The sequence below is a fragment of the Quercus suber genome, unplaced genomic scaffold (genome assembly GCF_002906115.3).
Source record: "Quercus suber isolate HL8 unplaced genomic scaffold, Cork oak 2.0 scaffold_15, whole genome shotgun sequence".
In the NCBI taxonomy this organism is placed as follows: Eukaryota; Viridiplantae; Streptophyta; class Magnoliopsida; order Fagales; family Fagaceae; genus Quercus; species Quercus suber.
In genome coordinates this window covers 810,006-828,149 of record NW_027069480.1, presented here as the reverse complement: position 1 = coordinate 828,149, position 18,144 = coordinate 810,006, and the positions used below count along the sequence as shown (strand labels likewise).

The 18,144-nt window shown below is 35.4% G+C and overlaps 1 protein-coding gene and 1 long non-coding RNA gene across 3 annotated transcripts; both read left to right on the top strand.

The window, feature by feature from the left end:
• The first annotated feature begins 619 nt into the window (after positions 1–619).
• On the top strand, positions 620–6,042 carry LOC112017211 (derlin-1.1). Of its 2 annotated transcripts, none has more exons than XM_065781565.1 (8): positions 620–787; positions 1,276–1,411; positions 1,572–1,645; positions 1,981–2,074; positions 2,703–2,831; positions 3,799–3,959; positions 5,673–5,900; positions 6,007–6,042. In XM_065781565.1, the coding sequence occupies exons 1-7, from the start codon at positions 771–773 to the stop codon at positions 5,872–5,874; spliced, it is 813 nt and encodes a 270-aa protein (XP_065637637.1). In that variant the 5' UTR covers positions 620–770; the 3' UTR covers positions 5,875–5,900; positions 6,007–6,042. The 2 variants fall into 2 exon arrangements, with proteins under 2 accessions (XP_065637637.1, XP_065637640.1); XM_065781568.1 differs by having other exon boundaries at positions 6,010–6,041.
• Positions 6,043–6,250: 208 nt separating this feature from the next.
• LOC136071096 (uncharacterized) lies at positions 6,251–8,760 on the top strand. The gene is made up of 3 exons (XR_010632417.1): positions 6,251–6,444; positions 8,158–8,385; positions 8,492–8,760. It is a non-coding gene; the product is annotated as an uncharacterized LOC136071096 (long non-coding RNA).
• The last annotated feature ends 9,384 nt before the right edge of the window (positions 8,761–18,144 follow it).

Genomic DNA, 18,144 nt, shown 5'->3' with positions numbered 1-18,144 from the left:
TGATCTTCATATTATTTGAAGTACTTGCTGCTGTTTGATTTTGTTTGTAAATTTTTATATATTTATTGATTATAAATATATAATCCATAAAAACTGAGAGAGAGAGAGAGAGAGAAAGAGAGGGGTCCAATAAAAACTGATGAACAATAAGAAGTTTTATATTGAGCAGAAAGCCTATGCTCATAGGGAAACTTAATTTGATTCACAGCCCATTATATCATATGAATTTTGAAAATTTAAGTTTTAACTCAATTGAGTCCCAAAAGGACACATTAAATTGCTGTCACAAACAAACACAAATCATTGGATGCTTCAGTGAGAAGCCAATCACCTTTGGAACTATTGTTGGAAATTGGAATAGACATTCATGTTAACCCAGACGCTACGTTAATGCAAGTGATATTGAGTGACCTTGACATATTATAGCCCCTGGTTCAATCCAACTTTATGAGACAAGAAGAAAATCCAAATGCTGACTTTTTCCTCCCAACTTCTCTTGGCACTATGAGCAGTGTTAGAGTTAGTGGTCATTAAGTGGAAAGACTTAGAAAATTATTTTCTTGACTTTGAAGTTTCCGCAGGCTCCTAAGTCTTTCTCTTTGAAGTGTCAGTCCATTGGATTATACTTTATGCTAGTATTTTCTATTGTTGAAGACCAATGCAATGCATATCCAATATTCTTGTTATTAGTCATTACATAGTCTTTCAATCTAAAACCATCCTTTCCACCACCATCACACTACCTTGACATAAGAGAACCATTCTGTGCAATGGCTGCACCAGCAGAGTAACCATCTCTTTCCTTCTTATACTTGCACAAACACACAAACATTTCCATGATCATATGCTTATATGACCTTTTGTTGATTTGCGTGCAGTTAGTTGAATGTTACACAATGGCTCTTGGTTAATTTTCTTACATAAAAATAGTGTTAATCATTTTATGCAAGAAAATAAAATTTCTTTCTTTCTTTTCTTCAATCTATAATCTTATTTTGTTGTGGATTTCATTCCAAACCAACCAGATGCCCCTCAGTCTAATAATAATGTCTTAATAATTTGAGGTGGTTCAGAAGCATGCAATATCTCTTGCGCTTGCTCCAAGTCATGTATCTATTTGTTCATGTTAGTTTCTGACTATCTACTTTTGGACTCATTAAAAAAAAACCTCAACCAGCTCTTGAATTATATCAAGGCTTGCAATTTTGATACTTCATGAATTTCTATAACCTCTTTGCAACTTAAATAAGCTGATTTTTTCACAAATTATTTCAGATACTATCGATCTCTCCCACCTGTAAGCAAGTTCTATGGAGTGGCATGCTTGATTACCACATCTGCTCTCTATCTGGATCTTTATAATCCTTACAATATAGCATTAATTTATGGCCTTGTACTAAAACGTTTTCAGGTAAACAAGTTCAGTTGCCAAATTTGTCCAATCTGTAGTAATTCATGAGATTAAATTCATTTTGCTCATTTTGTTTTGCGAAGAGCATGTTGTAATAAGTTAAAACTTGAGAGTTCATTCTCTGCCTATGTCCGATTGTTAATTTTTGTATATAGTGCAGGTTTGGAGGCTTATTACGAATTTCTTCTTTCTTGGGCCATTTTCAGTTTCCTTTGGATTTCGTCTGTTATTGATGTAAGATATCTGACTCTATCTACCCCCTTAAACCATATCATATTACATTTACTATGAAATTTGGGTTAAGGTGGTAAGAAAGAATGTTTTGGAAAAACCATTGTTAATTGAAATTATCCAATAGATAAAATATCAGGCTTTAAATGATGATCCACATTTGTATTAAGCCATTATTCATCCAATTGATGCCTGTACATACATATCTTTTTCAGTCCCTATCATTCACTTATGATCATTGACTTTCAAGACTAAAAGTTATGCAAGGTTTACAATCTGTAGACTATGTTCCAAAGTGATATTAAAAATTTGAAATACTGTCATGCTGATTTGCATAGAGCAAGATATGGTGTTTCACTTGAGAGAGGACCCTTTGACAAGAGAACAGCAGACTATGTATGGATGTTTGTCTTTGGAGCCCTATCACTTCTTGTAAGTAAGAAAAAACTCATCTTATATTTACAGTTTTTTTCCCCAGTAACATTAACTTAACTATGAGCATGTATGCTAATTGGTGGTAAAATTTGGGTATATTGATCTGCCATATGATTTACCAAATGCTGCAACATGAATTTATCAGACAGCTTTTAGCTCTATGGTGGAAAACTAAGGAAGCATTGGGATTGGAAACCTTTTGTTTCTTTTCGAATGACAAACTGAGTAACTGTCAAGGAAAGAACAGAAAAATAGGGTGTCAAGCAGGTTTGTCAAGAGATGCCAGATATAATTGGTGAACTAGTAAAAATTGAAATAATATGTTTGGAGATGTAGAATTCCAAAAGTATTAAGTACCTAATAAATAATTATAAATGATACAACTCTTTCCCAATTTAGAAATGAATTTTGCAATTTGTATGGAGAATGATTATGCAAAATCAAGACATCCAGTGGTATAGATGATAAATCCTTCTATATTTATTTGACAAGCATTATTTGTGAAAATTTAGAAGAAATTTCCTCACATAATATGTTAACACAATATCAAAACAAGTGAACCAAAATCCCCCAATACTAATCAAAATATCATGAAAATAATGACAAGGGTGTTACTTGATCTTAGGTGATGGCTGCTGTTCCATATCTATGGTCTCCATTCATGGGAGGTTCCTTAGTATTTATGCTTGTCTATGTTTGGAGCCGTGAGTTTCCAAATGCACAAATAAACATTTATGGTCTTGTGTCATTGAAGGTATGCTTCTACCAGTCTTGTTTAATCTTTCTCTCCACTGTCCTGCTTTAGTTATCCTAGCATTTGGAATAATATAAGCATGCGACTGCTTTTCTGTATATAGACTTTGAAATTAGACCTCCTTGTTTCTGTAACATTTAATATGAGTCTACTTAGTGTTCTATAAAATAGGTTGATATCTAGAACTTGCAGTATCTGCACCACCACGCTATAAAGCTTCAATGTGCATCTGGATTATCAATCAAAGAAGGCTTGAGACAACATTTGTAACTTCATTTCTACCTTTTCCTGCACAACCAATTGGCTGCATATAAAATTTTCTCCTGCTCTTTTTTGCCATACTTGTTACTATCTTTTTGTCATTTTTTTCTTTAATTACTATTTTTGTACCTATGCAGTTGGAGTGTGTACGTGCAAAAAAGGGAAATGAATATTTTTATGCATGAATTGCTGTACTTTTGGTTCTTGTAGATTTCATTATTAGAGACCCTTAAAAATGCATCATGAGTGAGGTATGGCCCATAAAGAGGTACCACCTTGAAGATTTTAACCAAAGAAAAAATATGGTCTCTCAAATTTTGCCTGGTTAACCTTGAAATCATGGTGTTGCAGTCCCAATTAAGTGTGCTCACTATTTTTGGCCTGCATTTTATTTTGTGTAGTGTCACCAAACTTTCCATCAATACTTCTACCCATAATCATAAATAATGAAGTCTATGTTCTCAAGTTTTTTTTTTTTTTTTTTTTTTTTTTTTTAGTTCCAAGCATTCAGGTAGAATATTTCTTTGTTTAAGTTATATCTTATGTACAATTGTACTCCCTGCCATTGTCCGCCTCTGGCTTTGTGTTATGCAATAGAGTCAACATAACAAAAGGCTATTCATGACATTTATGAAGTTTATTATATATTCAGAAATTGAAAGGAATCTAAGAGGCTGGTTATTTTTATTTATTTTTTTAACTGTAGGGATTCTATCTTCCTTGGGCAATGCTAGCACTCAGTTTGATACTTGGAAATTCTTTGAAGACAGACATTCTAGGGATAGTTGCGGGACATTTATATTACTTCCTAACAGTGCTTCATCCTCTTGCTGTGGGAAAATTCATCTTGAAGACCCCTCTTTGGGTGTATCCTTTCTATTGTTTTTATTTATTTTAACTGTGCATTTAACTTATATTCGAAACCTCTTAAACCTCGTTCTCATGAATTTCTTTCGCTTTTCTGGTAGGATATATAGATATTTGAATCGTCATAGTTTAAAATTGTATTTCTCCAAAAACTTGTGGAGAATTTCACAACTCCCAATAACAGACCTATGTGTCTGTGTTGCTGTATGCCAAGGAGGCAGCAAGTTTTGAACCATAAACCATTATATGTTGGAGACTCGAAAAAATGCATGATAAACAAAGATGTTTGATGCACACATCACCTTGTTACATAACCACTTGCTACATAGCAAATTAGGCTTCTTGTTTCATCATTCACATGTTCTTGATATGGACAAGATCAAATGGAGGATATGAAAGACATTCACTTAGAAGGTAAAGCAAATTATTTTCCAAATTTACATGATATACAATGAAAAGACTTGGACTTGACCTAACCTAAGTGACCACTAGAGTGAGGCATGACCTAATTTTAAGTGTCGTATATGTATGGACTCAGAGGTATTAGGTGCAGTGGCAGCAGTGGAGAGCAAGTGGGGTGGAAGATGAAGAGAGGAAAGCTCTAATAGAACTCCCAGTATATGGCCTATCCCAATTCCTTGTGTGAGGATTCTACGTTGTCCAAGTTCACATAATTGAGGTAGTGAGGGTGGAACAACTAGAATAGAATTATAGGTTGTGTTTGAGCTGTCTTCTTGCATGTTTCTACATATTATCAATTCCTTGATTGTACCGTCAAGTGTAGGAAGTGAATCACGATGTCAGAGAGATGCTCAAACAGGCTCATAATCATCATCAAGTGCCATCAGAAATTGTGTTTGAGGATAGGAATCTCGATACTAGAGGAATCTCTCGACATCCTTGAAACTATCCCGTTTTAGCTGAAAAGAAATTAGTTTGATCCTGAATGTTAGACATTTATGAAATAAATTTAGCAATGGATTGGCCCTTTTCTTGTTGCATGCAATGAATAGTGGTCATATATTGATATTGATGAACAAGAACAGTTGTTTGACAGCGCTGCGCTAGGAAGTTCCATATGTCATGTGCAGTCTCTAACCATCAGAGTAAAGTAATGTTCCAATTTGACTTGTTTAGGAACCTCTCTATTAATATATCTCCATAAGAGACACCCTTGATGGATCTTTTCATAGCATAGGCCCATTGACTGTAGTTTTGGCTATCAAGAATCAAGGAAATTGGGTATCTGGTATCGTTTTGTTCCATGCAGACTGCTCTAATAGAAAAAAAGATTAATGATTTAAATTCTACATGGAAAATCGAGTATACATAAAAGATTATTTATTTATTAAAAAAAAAAAAAAAATCCTAGTCTAACCCTATTCTAGTCTTAGTAGGATCAGGTCACTTATCCTGCAAGTACAAGCTTACAAAAGTGTGGAGTACACAAGAAGTTTGGGCCCTTGGGCACTAATAGATCTAACACTGGTTTAACATAGTTTTTTGCACTATAGCAGATTTTATATCATGAAATAATGAAGCATAGCCAACATCCTGATCTGTGATTTTTTTCTTCTGGCAAAGATTTGAGGTTATATAATGAAAAAGAATTTGAGAAAAATACCAATTGGGACAATATTTGGGCATCAACTATTTTATTGAAGGTTAGAGACTTGTTGTGAAATAATTGTATTATCCTTAATGACTCTCCAGTCACAAATTAGTTGCATTATGGGGTGAGGGAACACAAATGAATACCCCAGTGCAGCGTGATCCATCTGCCGGAGTTGCATTCCGAGGAAGAAGCTACCGTCTCAACAGAAATGGACCAAGCCCTACAGAGCAGGCAGAGACGGATAGTCCTGCACAGGAACAGCAGCCCAACCAGGGTGATGGAGTTGCTTTCCGAGGCTGAAGCCATCGTCTTAACGGCCGTTAGAGGTAATATTCATTTGCGAATATTGAATAAAATGTAAACCAAATTCTGAATTACATTAGATGATTACTGGTATGATCATGTGACTTGGTAATTCGTATATGTTTGCAGCAGGACTGCTGATTTCAATATTAGGCTCCACCAAGATTTTTTTTTTTTTTTTTTTTTTCTTTTGGTAGTTCCAAGCATTCAGGTAGAATATTTCTTTGTTTAAGTTATATCTTATGTACAATTGTACTCCCTGCCATTGTCCGCCTCTGGCTTTGTGTTATGCAATAGAGTCAACATAACAAAAGGCTATTCATGACATTTATGAAGTTTATTATATATTCAGAAATTGAAAGGAATCTAAGAGGCTGGTTATTTTTATTTATTTTTTTAACTGTAGGGATTCTATCTTCCTTGGGCAATGCTAGCACTCAGTTTGATACTTGGAAATTCTTTGAAGACAGACATTCTAGGGATAGTTGCGGGACATTTATATTACTTCCTAACAGTGCTTCATCCTCTTGCTGTGGGAAAATTCATCTTGAAGACCCCTCTTTGGGTGTATCCTTTCTATTGTTTTTATTTATTTTAACTGTGCATTTAACTTATATTCGAAACCTCTTAAACCTCGTTCTCATGAATTTCTTTCGCTTTTCTGGTAGGATATATAGATATTTGAATCGTCATAGTTTAAAATTGTATTTCTCCAAAAACTTGTGGAGAATTTCACAACTCCCAATAACAGACCTATGTGTCTGTGTTGCTGTATGCCAAGGAGGCAGCAAGTTTTGAACCATAAACCATTATATGTTGGAGACTCGAAAAAATGCATGATAAACAAAGATGTTTGATGCACACATCACCTTGTTACATAACCACTTGCTACATAGCAAATTAGGCTTCTTGTTTCATCATTCACATGTTCTTGATATGGACAAGATCAAATGGAGGATATGAAAGACATTCACTTAGAAGGTAAAGCAAATTATTTTCCAAATTTACATGATATACAATGAAAAGACTTGGACTTGACCTAACCTAAGTGACCACTAGAGTGAGGCATGACCTAATTTTAAGTGTCGTATATGTATGGACTCAGAGGTATTAGGTGCAGTGGCAGCAGTGGAGAGCAAGTGGGGTGGAAGATGAAGAGAGGAAAGCTCTAATAGAACTCCCAGTATATGGCCTATCCCAATTCCTTGTGTGAGGATTCTACGTTGTCCAAGTTCACATAATTGAGGTAGTGAGGGTGGAACAACTAGAATAGAATTATAGGTTGTGTTTGAGCTGTCTTCTTGCATGTTTCTACATATTATCAATTCCTTGATTGTACCGTCAAGTGTAGGAAGTGAATCACGATGTCAGAGAGATGCTCAAACAGGCTCATAATCATCATCAAGTGCCATCAGAAATTGTGTTTGAGGATAGGAATCTCGATACTAGAGGAATCTCTCGACATCCTTGAAACTATCCCGTTTTAGCTGAAAAGAAATTAGTTTGATCCTGAATGTTAGACATTTATGAAATAAATTTAGCAATGGATTGGCCCTTTTCTTGTTGCATGCAATGAATAGTGGTCATATATTGATATTGATGAACAAGAACAGTTGTTTGACAGCGCTGCGCTAGGAAGTTCCATATGTCATGTGCAGTCTCTAACCATCAGAGTAAAGTAATGTTCCAATTTGACTTGTTTAGGAACCTCTCTATTAATATATCTCCATAAGAGACACCCTTGATGGATCTTTTCATAGCATAGGCCCATTGACTGTAGTTTTGGCTATCAAGAATCAAGGAAATTGGGTATCTGGTATCGTTTTGTTCCATGCAGACTGCTCTAATAGAAAAAAAGATTAATGATTTAAATTCTACATGGAAAATCGAGTATACATAAAAGATTATTTATTTATTAAAAAAAAAAAAAAAATCCTAGTCTAACCCTATTCTAGTCTTAGTAGGATCAGGTCACTTATCCTGCAAGTACAAGCTTACAAAAGTGTGGAGTACACAAGAAGTTTGGGCCCTTGGGCACTAATAGATCTAACACTGGTTTAACATAGTTTTTTGCACTATAGCAGATTTTATATCATGAAATAATGAAGCATAGCCAACATCCTGATCTGTGATTTTTTTCTTCTGGCAAAGATTTGAGGTTATATAATGAAAAAGAATTTGAGAAAAATACCAATTGGGACAATATTTGGGCATCAACTATTTTATTGAAGGTTAGAGACTTGTTGTGAAATAATTGTATTATCCTTAATGACTCTCCAGTCACAAATTAGTTGCATTATGGGGTGAGGGAACACAAATGAATACCCCAGTGCAGCGTGATCCATCTGCCGGAGTTGCATTCCGAGGAAGAAGCTACCGTCTCAACAGAAATGGACCAAGCCCTACAGAGCAGGCAGAGACGGATAGTCCTGCACAGGAACAGCAGCCCAACCAGGGTGATGGAGTTGCTTTCCGAGGCTGAAGCCATCGTCTTAACGGCCGTTAGAGGTAATATTCATTTGCGAATATTGAATAAAATGTAAACCAAATTCTGAATTACATTAGATGATTACTGGTATGATCATGTGACTTGGTAATTCGTATATGTTTGCAGCAGGACTGCTGATTTCAATATTAGGCTCCACCAAGAGGTAGTACCCATCTAACATTGTGTCACAAGATGCAATTATGTGTTCAGCAGCCAGAGTGAGTAGACTTAACACACTGGAGGCCTTGCTTTTGCAGCGTACTATTGAAAATGTCATATCTATAAGTACTTTTTTGTGTTACATCTTAGATGATTAGTTTTTTCAATGAACATGAGAATATCGTGTTGTATTTAATACCACCTTTTTTTGTAATAAAGAGGATGATTCTAACTAATGACTTCTGCTCCATGATAGGGATTTCCAGTTTATTGTATTATCCGTTATGATTAATCATACAGGGAATATTAAGATTCTAACTAGTAATTTCAGCTGTATGAAACTTGGTTCCCAGCTTATTGTGCTATAACGTATGATTAATCATACTTCTATTAGTAAGAATGAAAAGTTCATATTTCTTAGTGAAGATCAAGGAGCCATCAGCAGCAACAAATAGCTGCTTTGTTTTCAACTGAGTGAATTTGGTGGAAGCACAATCTTGTGCATTTAAGTGGTTGCCCTACTTTGTGACCTATATTGGTCATTTTGACTTTCAGACACTAAAGGAAATGCTTTGAGCCTTTTGAGTCTTCTAACCCCAATAGCAGCTTCACGTGTCAAGGGAGAGTTCAGCGCTTAAGCCATTGTCAAGTCTTGAAAATAAAGTTCCATAGTAAAGAAAGGCCAAAGTGGCCAAAGTTCACTGTTTACCGAAATATATATCAATCTATCACTATTTTGAAAATATGTAAAGATCTACCACTTTTGGGTACTCGACTTTAAGAAAATTGAATTTCCCATGGTACTCGAATTCTACGAACTCCAGTTCCACGAACTCGAGTTCCACTTCAGTTTGCCATTGTGACAGTGGCTGAGCTGAAATTTTATTAATTAAAAATGCCACCTTGAACTCAAGCTTGTGGAACTCGAGTTATATGTTGACATAACTTGAGGACTTGATCATCGAGCAATATAATAAGAGAACTACACAGTACTCAAGTTCATTAAACTCAAGTACTATCTAAGTATATACTCAAGTCCTCTAAACTCAAGTAGTATGTATATACCTAAAACACAAACCCCATATTTGTGAGCAGTTCTACAGCTCAGTTTCTTCCTCCGATCTCACCAAAAAGACAAATTCCACATCTATGACTTAGTTTTCTCCTGTCGACAAATTTGATCCATCAAATTTAAATTTTGTTGAAAACCTTGATGCAAATATGTAGTTGATGCAAAAATCAATTTTTTGTGAAATGTGTGGAGATCTACCAAACAATCCATTATGATTTAATAGAAAAAGGTACAATTCTGAAGTGGCCATTGGATTTAATTTATTTTTTGTTGTTAATGTTGATGCAAATATTCAATATTGGTGAAAAACAAATTTTCAGGTTATTTGGAGGATGTATTTAGTTCAAGTTTGGATGTTTATAGGTGAGAACTAATTTTTCATATTACTGAATAAACATCATTTGTCATTTAAATAATTTAACTTTAATTAGGACACATATAACTCAATGTTATGCTGGAAAATTTGACTATTGTTTTAATTAGTGGATAACATTAAAATGCAACCCAACAAGATAGAAATAATAAAAGATAAGTTCCCATAAATTCTCCGCGCAAAATGCAAATGACAATGGATAGAACCTTGTAGAAGGTATTGTCGTAGTCAGCATAACGACTGTTTACAAAATTTCAGCATGCACGATCACCTTTTTTTTACACATCAACAACAACGCCTTATGTTGGTAGGTAGAAATTTTTGGAAATTGTCGTTGCTTGAATCTAAGAAGTTTGAAATATCTTCGTCATCCTCTAAGTTTGTAATTTCGTTAATGGACTTGATGGCTCGCTCTTGTGCTTTTCCCTTAAGATGTTTTCTAGCCTTTTGGATTGCGTGGAAACGGTCTAACCTCTGCTGCATTTGATTGTTCTCCCTTTCAAGGCATGCAAATACATTTGTTGATTCCTCTCTAGGTAATTGCACCAAATGTGCTTTTGGAACTCTTAACCCGTGCCACGTATAGTACACCTCCAACTCACATCGTTTCTCGTACAATTTTGACCATGGCTATTCTTTTGTGGTTGCTTCTACGATGGTGTTATTTGCACCTAGTTGTCTAGGTTCGCCGACCATGATGTGACTAACGCTGCCAAGTTTATCATACATGTATATTGGAGCGTTAATAAAATCTCTCTACCTTTTAACCTATGTTAGCCCATAGTGGTTAGTGCATGTCTGTAGTAGTGGCGTTAATGACATTTTTGATGATGCACACATGGAAGCAAATTCAAACTTTTTTCTCACTACATGATGTGATTTTGAAGAGCTAGAACTCATTTCCAATTCAAGCTTCGTTGCTGATGGGTTTGAAACAAACTATTTACGTATTCGGCGAAGTTACGAACACATCTAATAGTCGTTAGCGCCAAAGTGTTTGTGTTTTCATGTCAACTGGGGGTGGTAGGGACATGTTATAAGGATGTCATGTCTATGAATAACAACATATTTTATTAGACCAACCAAACTTTGTCATGTAATGGCACATAAACCTTTGCTTCATTTCACATGTCACACATTGCCTCGTACTGAGTTTGGCATGTAATGCCACGTGAACCTATAATTCATTACTCATGTCACACTGTGCATCATGGAGAGGGTATCTTACATGTCATGTGTACCATTAACAACAAACAATAATCGAGTAAAGACTTTGTCATGTAATGCCTCGTGAACCTTTACGTAATTTCTCATCCCACACAATCTACCATGATCCAACAGAGGCAAACAACTGTATTAACAATACAATTAGAAAAAAGTGTAAAGAACGGGAATGATACATAATACAAATATGTATCTCTACTCTAAAAAGTGTTACTCCAAACTAAAAAAGTGCAATCAAATTATAAGTACAACAACTACATGCCAGCGTGATTCCCAGCAAAGGTACAATACTTGATTTGGCCCTAATGAAGCAAGTGACATACGATAGGCGCTCAAGATGTGCATTGTATGTTCTATGGTGCACTTAGTCCCTTTCCATCTAGCAAACACCACATACATAACCTTATGTTAGTTACTTACACAATCTCCATGCGGAAAAGTAGTGTGTATGTAAACAATAAGTATACAAAAGCAACATACCTAATAGCCAGTGGACCTGGGGGCAGTGTTTGGTGTGGATGCCTCATCACTGGACATATTTGTGGGAACCTAGCATATGCCCACAATTGTACCAATAGTAGTGCACCGCCAATTTGCTTGGCTTTCTTCTCTAACGCCTTACACAAGTGTCTAAATAGCTAACATAGTGCTGCACTACCCCAGCTATACTTCTTGTCGCTGCTAATTGGATTCTGTTAGGTTCTAAAGACTTAGGATTCATATATTTAGAACTCTAATGTGTAATGTTAGCAAACCATGATCAAAACAATATGTTTAATCTTGTTTAGGCTTGCTCAAAGTTGTGTAATTCACGTAAAGTTGGAATCGAGTGGTTGCAGATGCATTGGTGCATTTCGGCCTGGCTCGATCGATCGAAAGTTAGACTCGATCGATCAAATCTCGGGCAGAATGTTTTTCTATAGAATTTTCCAACTTAACCCTACCTCATTAAACGTTTTGGGTTTTCTAATTTTACCCTAAGTATAAAAGGAAAAACCCTAGCCACGTTTTTGAAAGTTGTTCTGAGTGTATTGTTACTCATACTTTGCAGTTTGTGTGAATCTCTTGTGAGATCCTTGAAGAGCTTTCCTTCACATAAACTTAGGATTTTCTAGGTAGAGATTACTTCAACACCTTGATGATCAACTCAGTTGCTGCCATTGGAGCTTAAAGAATAACAAGCGTGGGTGCTTGTACTTGGTGGAGAATCCAAGAAAAAAGGAGTCCATGAATTCGGAGCTTGCACGTGGTCGTGTCAGTAAGTTCTACTGGTGGGTAGCATTAGGAAGTCAAGCGGGGAGCTTGTAAGTCCTTTTGTATGAACTTCAATTCTTTCATATAGTTGATTCAGGTTTACCTTGAGGATAGCTAGGTCAAATCCTCCCCAGGTTTTTACCATGTGGTTTCCTGGGTTATCATATCATTATATTATTTACTTTTCTGCTGCTTTATATTCTTGATATGATTGTATGTTTGTGATAACCTAGAATTGTATAAATTTACTAAGTTAATCACTTGGCTAATTAACTAGGTTAATTTGGATGGTTTAAGGGGTCTAAAACCGTTCAAGTGGTATCAGAGTAGGTAGCTCTCTTGTTTGAGATTTTTTGATCTCTGAGCTAATCCTTGACCCCTGTTGTCGTGGATTCTTGAAAAATCTTTTTGCTTATGTGTCAACTTGTCTACTTGTTGTTTTTTCCCTTTGTTGTTTTTGTTAAATCTTTTCTTGAGTATTTTGGTATAATCATAAGTGATAAGAATTATGTATGTTATACTGCTTTAACCGCCTTAAAGAACGTGATTCTTGTCTTTGTTATTTGGATAGTGGTTGTTCCAGGCATATGACAGGAAACAAAGGTTTATTCAAAATACTCTTTGAAGGAAAGATTGGAACAGTCACTTTTGGAGATGGAAGCAAATTTGTGATCAGAGGCATTGGAACTGTGGACATTCCAGGATTGCCAGTGTTTGAAGATGTTTGGTATGTTGATGGATTGAAGGCCAATTTACTCAGCATAAGTTAGATTTGGGACAATGGACTAAATGTTCTTTTCACCAAGTATGAATGTAAGATACTTGATAGAGGAGGTGACTGTATATGTGTTGGTGTAAGGACAACTGACAACTGTTATGATATAACACCAAGTGTAAACAACAAGTGCTTTAGTGCAAAGATTGATCAAGTTGATTTGTGGCATCAACGGTTGGGGTATGCCAGTCATAAGTAGTTAGAGAAGATTTCCAAATATGAGGCAGTTATCGGTTTGCCTAAGTTTGAGAAGATAGATAAGTGCATTTGTGGACCATGTCAGATATGTAAACAAGTAAAATCCAAGCATCCTTCTGTGACTAGTGTGCAAACTTCAAGATCTTTAGAGTTATTACACATTGATCTTATGGGTCCTGCCAGAGTTCAAAGTTTGGGAGGAAAGAAATATATTCTAGTTGTTGTGGATGACTTTACTAGATATACTTGGGTTTTGCTTTTGAAAGATAAAGCTGAGGCTCCTGAGAAGATGATACATCTGTGCAAGAAATTACAGGTTGAGAAAGATACTATGATAGCCAGAATCAGAAGTGATCATGGAAGAGAATTTGAGAATACCAAGCTGGCTACTTTCTACAATGATCAAGGCACTCATTAAGAGTTCTCATCGCCCAAGACATCTCAACAGAATGAGATTGTGGAAAGGAAAAACAGGGTTGTCCAGAAGATGGCACGGGTTATGCTACACAACAAAAAGTTGCCAAAATCCTTCTGGGGAGAAGCAGTCAACACTACTTGCCATAAACTTAACCGGGTGTATTTCATACCTGACTTCAAGAAAACTCCCTATGAACTCTGGAGAGGGAAGAAACCTGTTGTCAAATATTTCAGGATATTTGGCAGTGACTGTTACATTCTACGTGATAGAGAGAACCTAGAAAAATTTGATGAAAAAGTGATAAAGGATACTTTCTAGGATACTTTTCCACTAGTAGAGCATATAGAGTGTACAATCTGAGAACCAAAACAGTCATAAAATCTTCAAATGTTGTGATAAATGATGAAGTGTGTTCAGAAGCTCCTTCAGAAATCACTGCTCCTGCTCAAGATAAGTCTCTAGAAGTTAATGATTCACTTCCTGCTGAGTATGTGGGGAAACATAATGAGGAAGAATTGTTACTATTGAATGATACAGTCTCAGTACCATCAAGTTTAGAACCATCCACTTCGGTTCATGACACTCGACGGGTAAAAAGTGAGCTTAGTCCTCCATCTGAACAGAAAGGTACCACTACATCTCTAGTTAAAGGACCATCCTCTAGAATGAGATTGAACCATCCTCCCACAAACATATTGGGTAGTCTGGATGATAACATGAGATTGAGATCAAAAGCCCTAAATGTGATTACTCACTCATGTTATCTGTCCCAATTTGAATCGAAGAAAGTGGATGAAGCACTTCAAGATGCTAATTGGGTAAATTCCATGCATGAAGAACTTCACCAATTTGTTCAAAATGATGTGTGGGAATTAATTCCTAGACCGAAGAGTGTGAATGTGATTGGAACTAAATAAATCTTTAAGAACAAGTCAAATGAACATGGAACTGTGATAAAAAACAAATCAAGACTTGTTGCACAAGGGTACACATAAGTGGAAGGAATCGATTTTGATGAGACTTTTGCACCAGTAGCAAGATTAGAATCCATCCGGATACTGTTGGCCATAGCAAGTCATCTGAACTTCAAGCTGTACTAAATGGATGTCAAGAGCACTTTCTTGAATGGGATGCTACAAAAAGAGGTGTATGTTGAACAATCTAAGGGCTTTGTTGATAAACCGGATGATGTCTACAAGTTGAAGAGAGCCCTCTATGGTTTGAAACAAGCTCCTAGGGCTTGGTATGACAGATTGACTACATATCTCACAGAGCATGGATTCAGAAGGGGATCTGCAGATACAACTCTCTTCATAAGAAAGGATAAGACTGGTTTTGTTGTAGCTCAAATTTATGTTGATGATATTGTTTTTGGGGCTATTAATGATGCTCTTGCTCATTCTTTTGTAGATGAAATGAAGGCGATGTTTGAAATGAGCATGGTTGGTGAACTGACTTATTTTTTGGGATTGCAGGTAAAGTAAACGAAGTTAGGAATCTACATCAATCAAGCTAAATATGCAAGAAATTTAGTCAAAAGATTTGGACTGGACAAGGCTGCTCATGCTAGAACACCGATGGCTGCTAATGCAAAATTAACAATTGATCCATCAGGTGAGTCTGTTGATGTTACTTTGTATAGAAGTATGATTGGATGTCTTTTGTATTTGACTGCTAGTCGGCCTGATATCTCTTTTAATTCTCATTTAAATGATGTTAAGAGAATTATAAAATATGTGAGTGGAACCTGTGATTATGGATTGTTTTATAGCGAAGAGTCTAATTTGTCTCTTGTTGGTTTTTCTGATTCTGATTGTGCTGGGAATGCTGATGATAGAAAAAGCACCACTGGGGGTTGTTTTTATGTTGGAGCCAATCTTGTGGCTTGAATGAGTAAGAAGCAAAATTCTATTTCTTTATCTACTACTGAGGTAGAATATATTGCTGCTAGGAGTTGTTGTTCTCAGTTCCTTTGGATGAAAAAGCTGTTGAGTGATTATGGGATTCCTCAAGACACCATGGTTGTCTATTGTGATAATTCTAGCACTATAGATATATCTAAGAATCCTATTTAGCATTTTAAGACCAAACACATTGAACTTAGGTATCACTTCATTAGGGATTTGGTTGAAAAGAAAATTGTTGTCCTTGAGTATATCGCTACTGAATGTCAAAATGCTGACATCTTCACCAAACCTCTTGATGGAAGTAAGTTTGAGACACTTCGTCAAGTAATTGGTGTGCTTCGGTGTCCCTAGTCTCTTTTAGCTTTCATGGTTCTTGTGCTTCATTGCTATTCTCTTTTGTGACCATTGTTCTTTGGTTTTTGTGTTTTTTGTTTCTAGGATTTGCATTGCATAACATTCATGTATTTCATTCTAGGACTTATTTGTTTTCTCTTTATATAAAAAAATAAATAAATAAATAAAGGAGAAAAGCAAATTGTGTTTGGCACTATTTTCTTGGTTTTGAAAACAAGGTTGGTCAATCTATTTACTCATAACATGTCTTATGTACCTTGTTTAGCTTTGAATAGCTTATTTATTGCACTTTATTAGTTGAAGTTTTGTAGTGCATGTTGTGTGGGAAAGATATTTATGGTGTTTATCACCTTGTCTTAATCTTGAAATCACATGTTATTTGACTATTGGACTTAATCCTTTTGAGAAATGTATAAATAACCATCTCACCACTGTTCACTAGCCAATCATGAACACCTTAGTGAATATCATAAGATTTTGTGCTCGAGAAAGTGTAGCACATGCACAAAAAGAATATAAAGTGTAGCCTCGATCAATTACTTAATGCTTAAAATTGGTGTGTACTATTAGGCTTGATGCCAAACTCACATATTTAAAACTGGTGTGTACTCTTAGGCTTGATGCCAATTCACATAATTATGAGGCAAAATTCAAGTAACTTACATGATTGCAAGCTTATGTTCTAGGAGATGTGGGAGTTATATGATGTAACTCTTTAGGTGATAGTCTCTTTTGAATTCTATGTGATGAATTTTGTAGACTTTGTGATTGATTGCTATTCACATATCACCTCACATGTATCTCAAGCTTTTGCGAGTTTGCACACATTACACAAGTTACTCTTTGCTAAACACTGTACATGTTATTGTATGTGTTTCTGATCTGACTAATCAAGTTTGAAAATACTTTGAGTATTATGCAAAACATTCTTTCTGCTTGAAAATTAAAGGGAGATTGATTGAAATTTTCTTTAGAAAGCTGGGATTGAAACTTGGGTTTTTGAAAAAGCATTTCATCTCATACTCATGCATTTTATTCTTCATATTTTAATGCTTTGAGGAGTTGTGCCCAATATGTGTTTATTCTTTTTCAAAACTGTGTTTTTCTCAAAAAAATTTGTGAGCCTCTGCCTGTTTCAATCGATCCATTCTGTTTTTCGATCGATCGAAAATGTGCTTAAATTGTTTTTAAAATTCTTGGATTGTTCCGATCGATCGAATATCGTGAATCAGGTTTTTTAAAATACTGTTCTTGACTTTTTCAAAGTCACTTTTTCAAAACTTTTCAAACCTTTTTCTCTCTCTCCAACTCGGCAAGGCTCCACAGCGATTTTTTTGTCGTTTTCTTCCAAATTTTTTTGCAAGGTTTCTCTCTCCTAAAGCCGGTATGTCCATATTACCCTTCCTTTTGATGTTATTTTCTCATTTCATGCATTTTAATTTGGGATTTTTGGACTATACATAATTTGGGGTTTTTGATGAATCAAGCCTTATTTTATGAAATTGATCAATGGGTTTTGTTGGTATATGGGTATATTCATGATCTATAATGGTTAATTTGATTAATTTTGTGATTTGTGAAAAATTGAAAATTCTAGGGCTTGAAATTGATCCGATTTGGGGATTTTGTTCAATTGGGTTCAATTGATAAAATTGGCTTGTTGTTTTGATAAAATTGGTCATTCTAATTTGTTTTCAACACTGTGTGATGATCAATTTATCAATTTGTTTCAAAACATTCAAGTGGTTCTTCAAATTTTTTAGGGTTTTTGTTAGAAATCCTATGCTCAAGCCAATTTTGTAAAATTGAACTTAATTTGAACTTTGTTTACTGCATTAGTACATGCATCATGACATTGTACTTGTTCATGCATCATATAGATTTTTGTTCTATATTTTTTTTGTGTTAATTTACAGTCTGCCCTTGGTTTTGTTTTTTATTTTGTTCTTTTGGTTTTTTTCTGTGTCTTTGTCCTTTCTTTAGCATCATGCCTAGGAAGACTAAGGCTCGTAGGTTTGTTCCCTCACCTTCTCCTTCCCTACCTT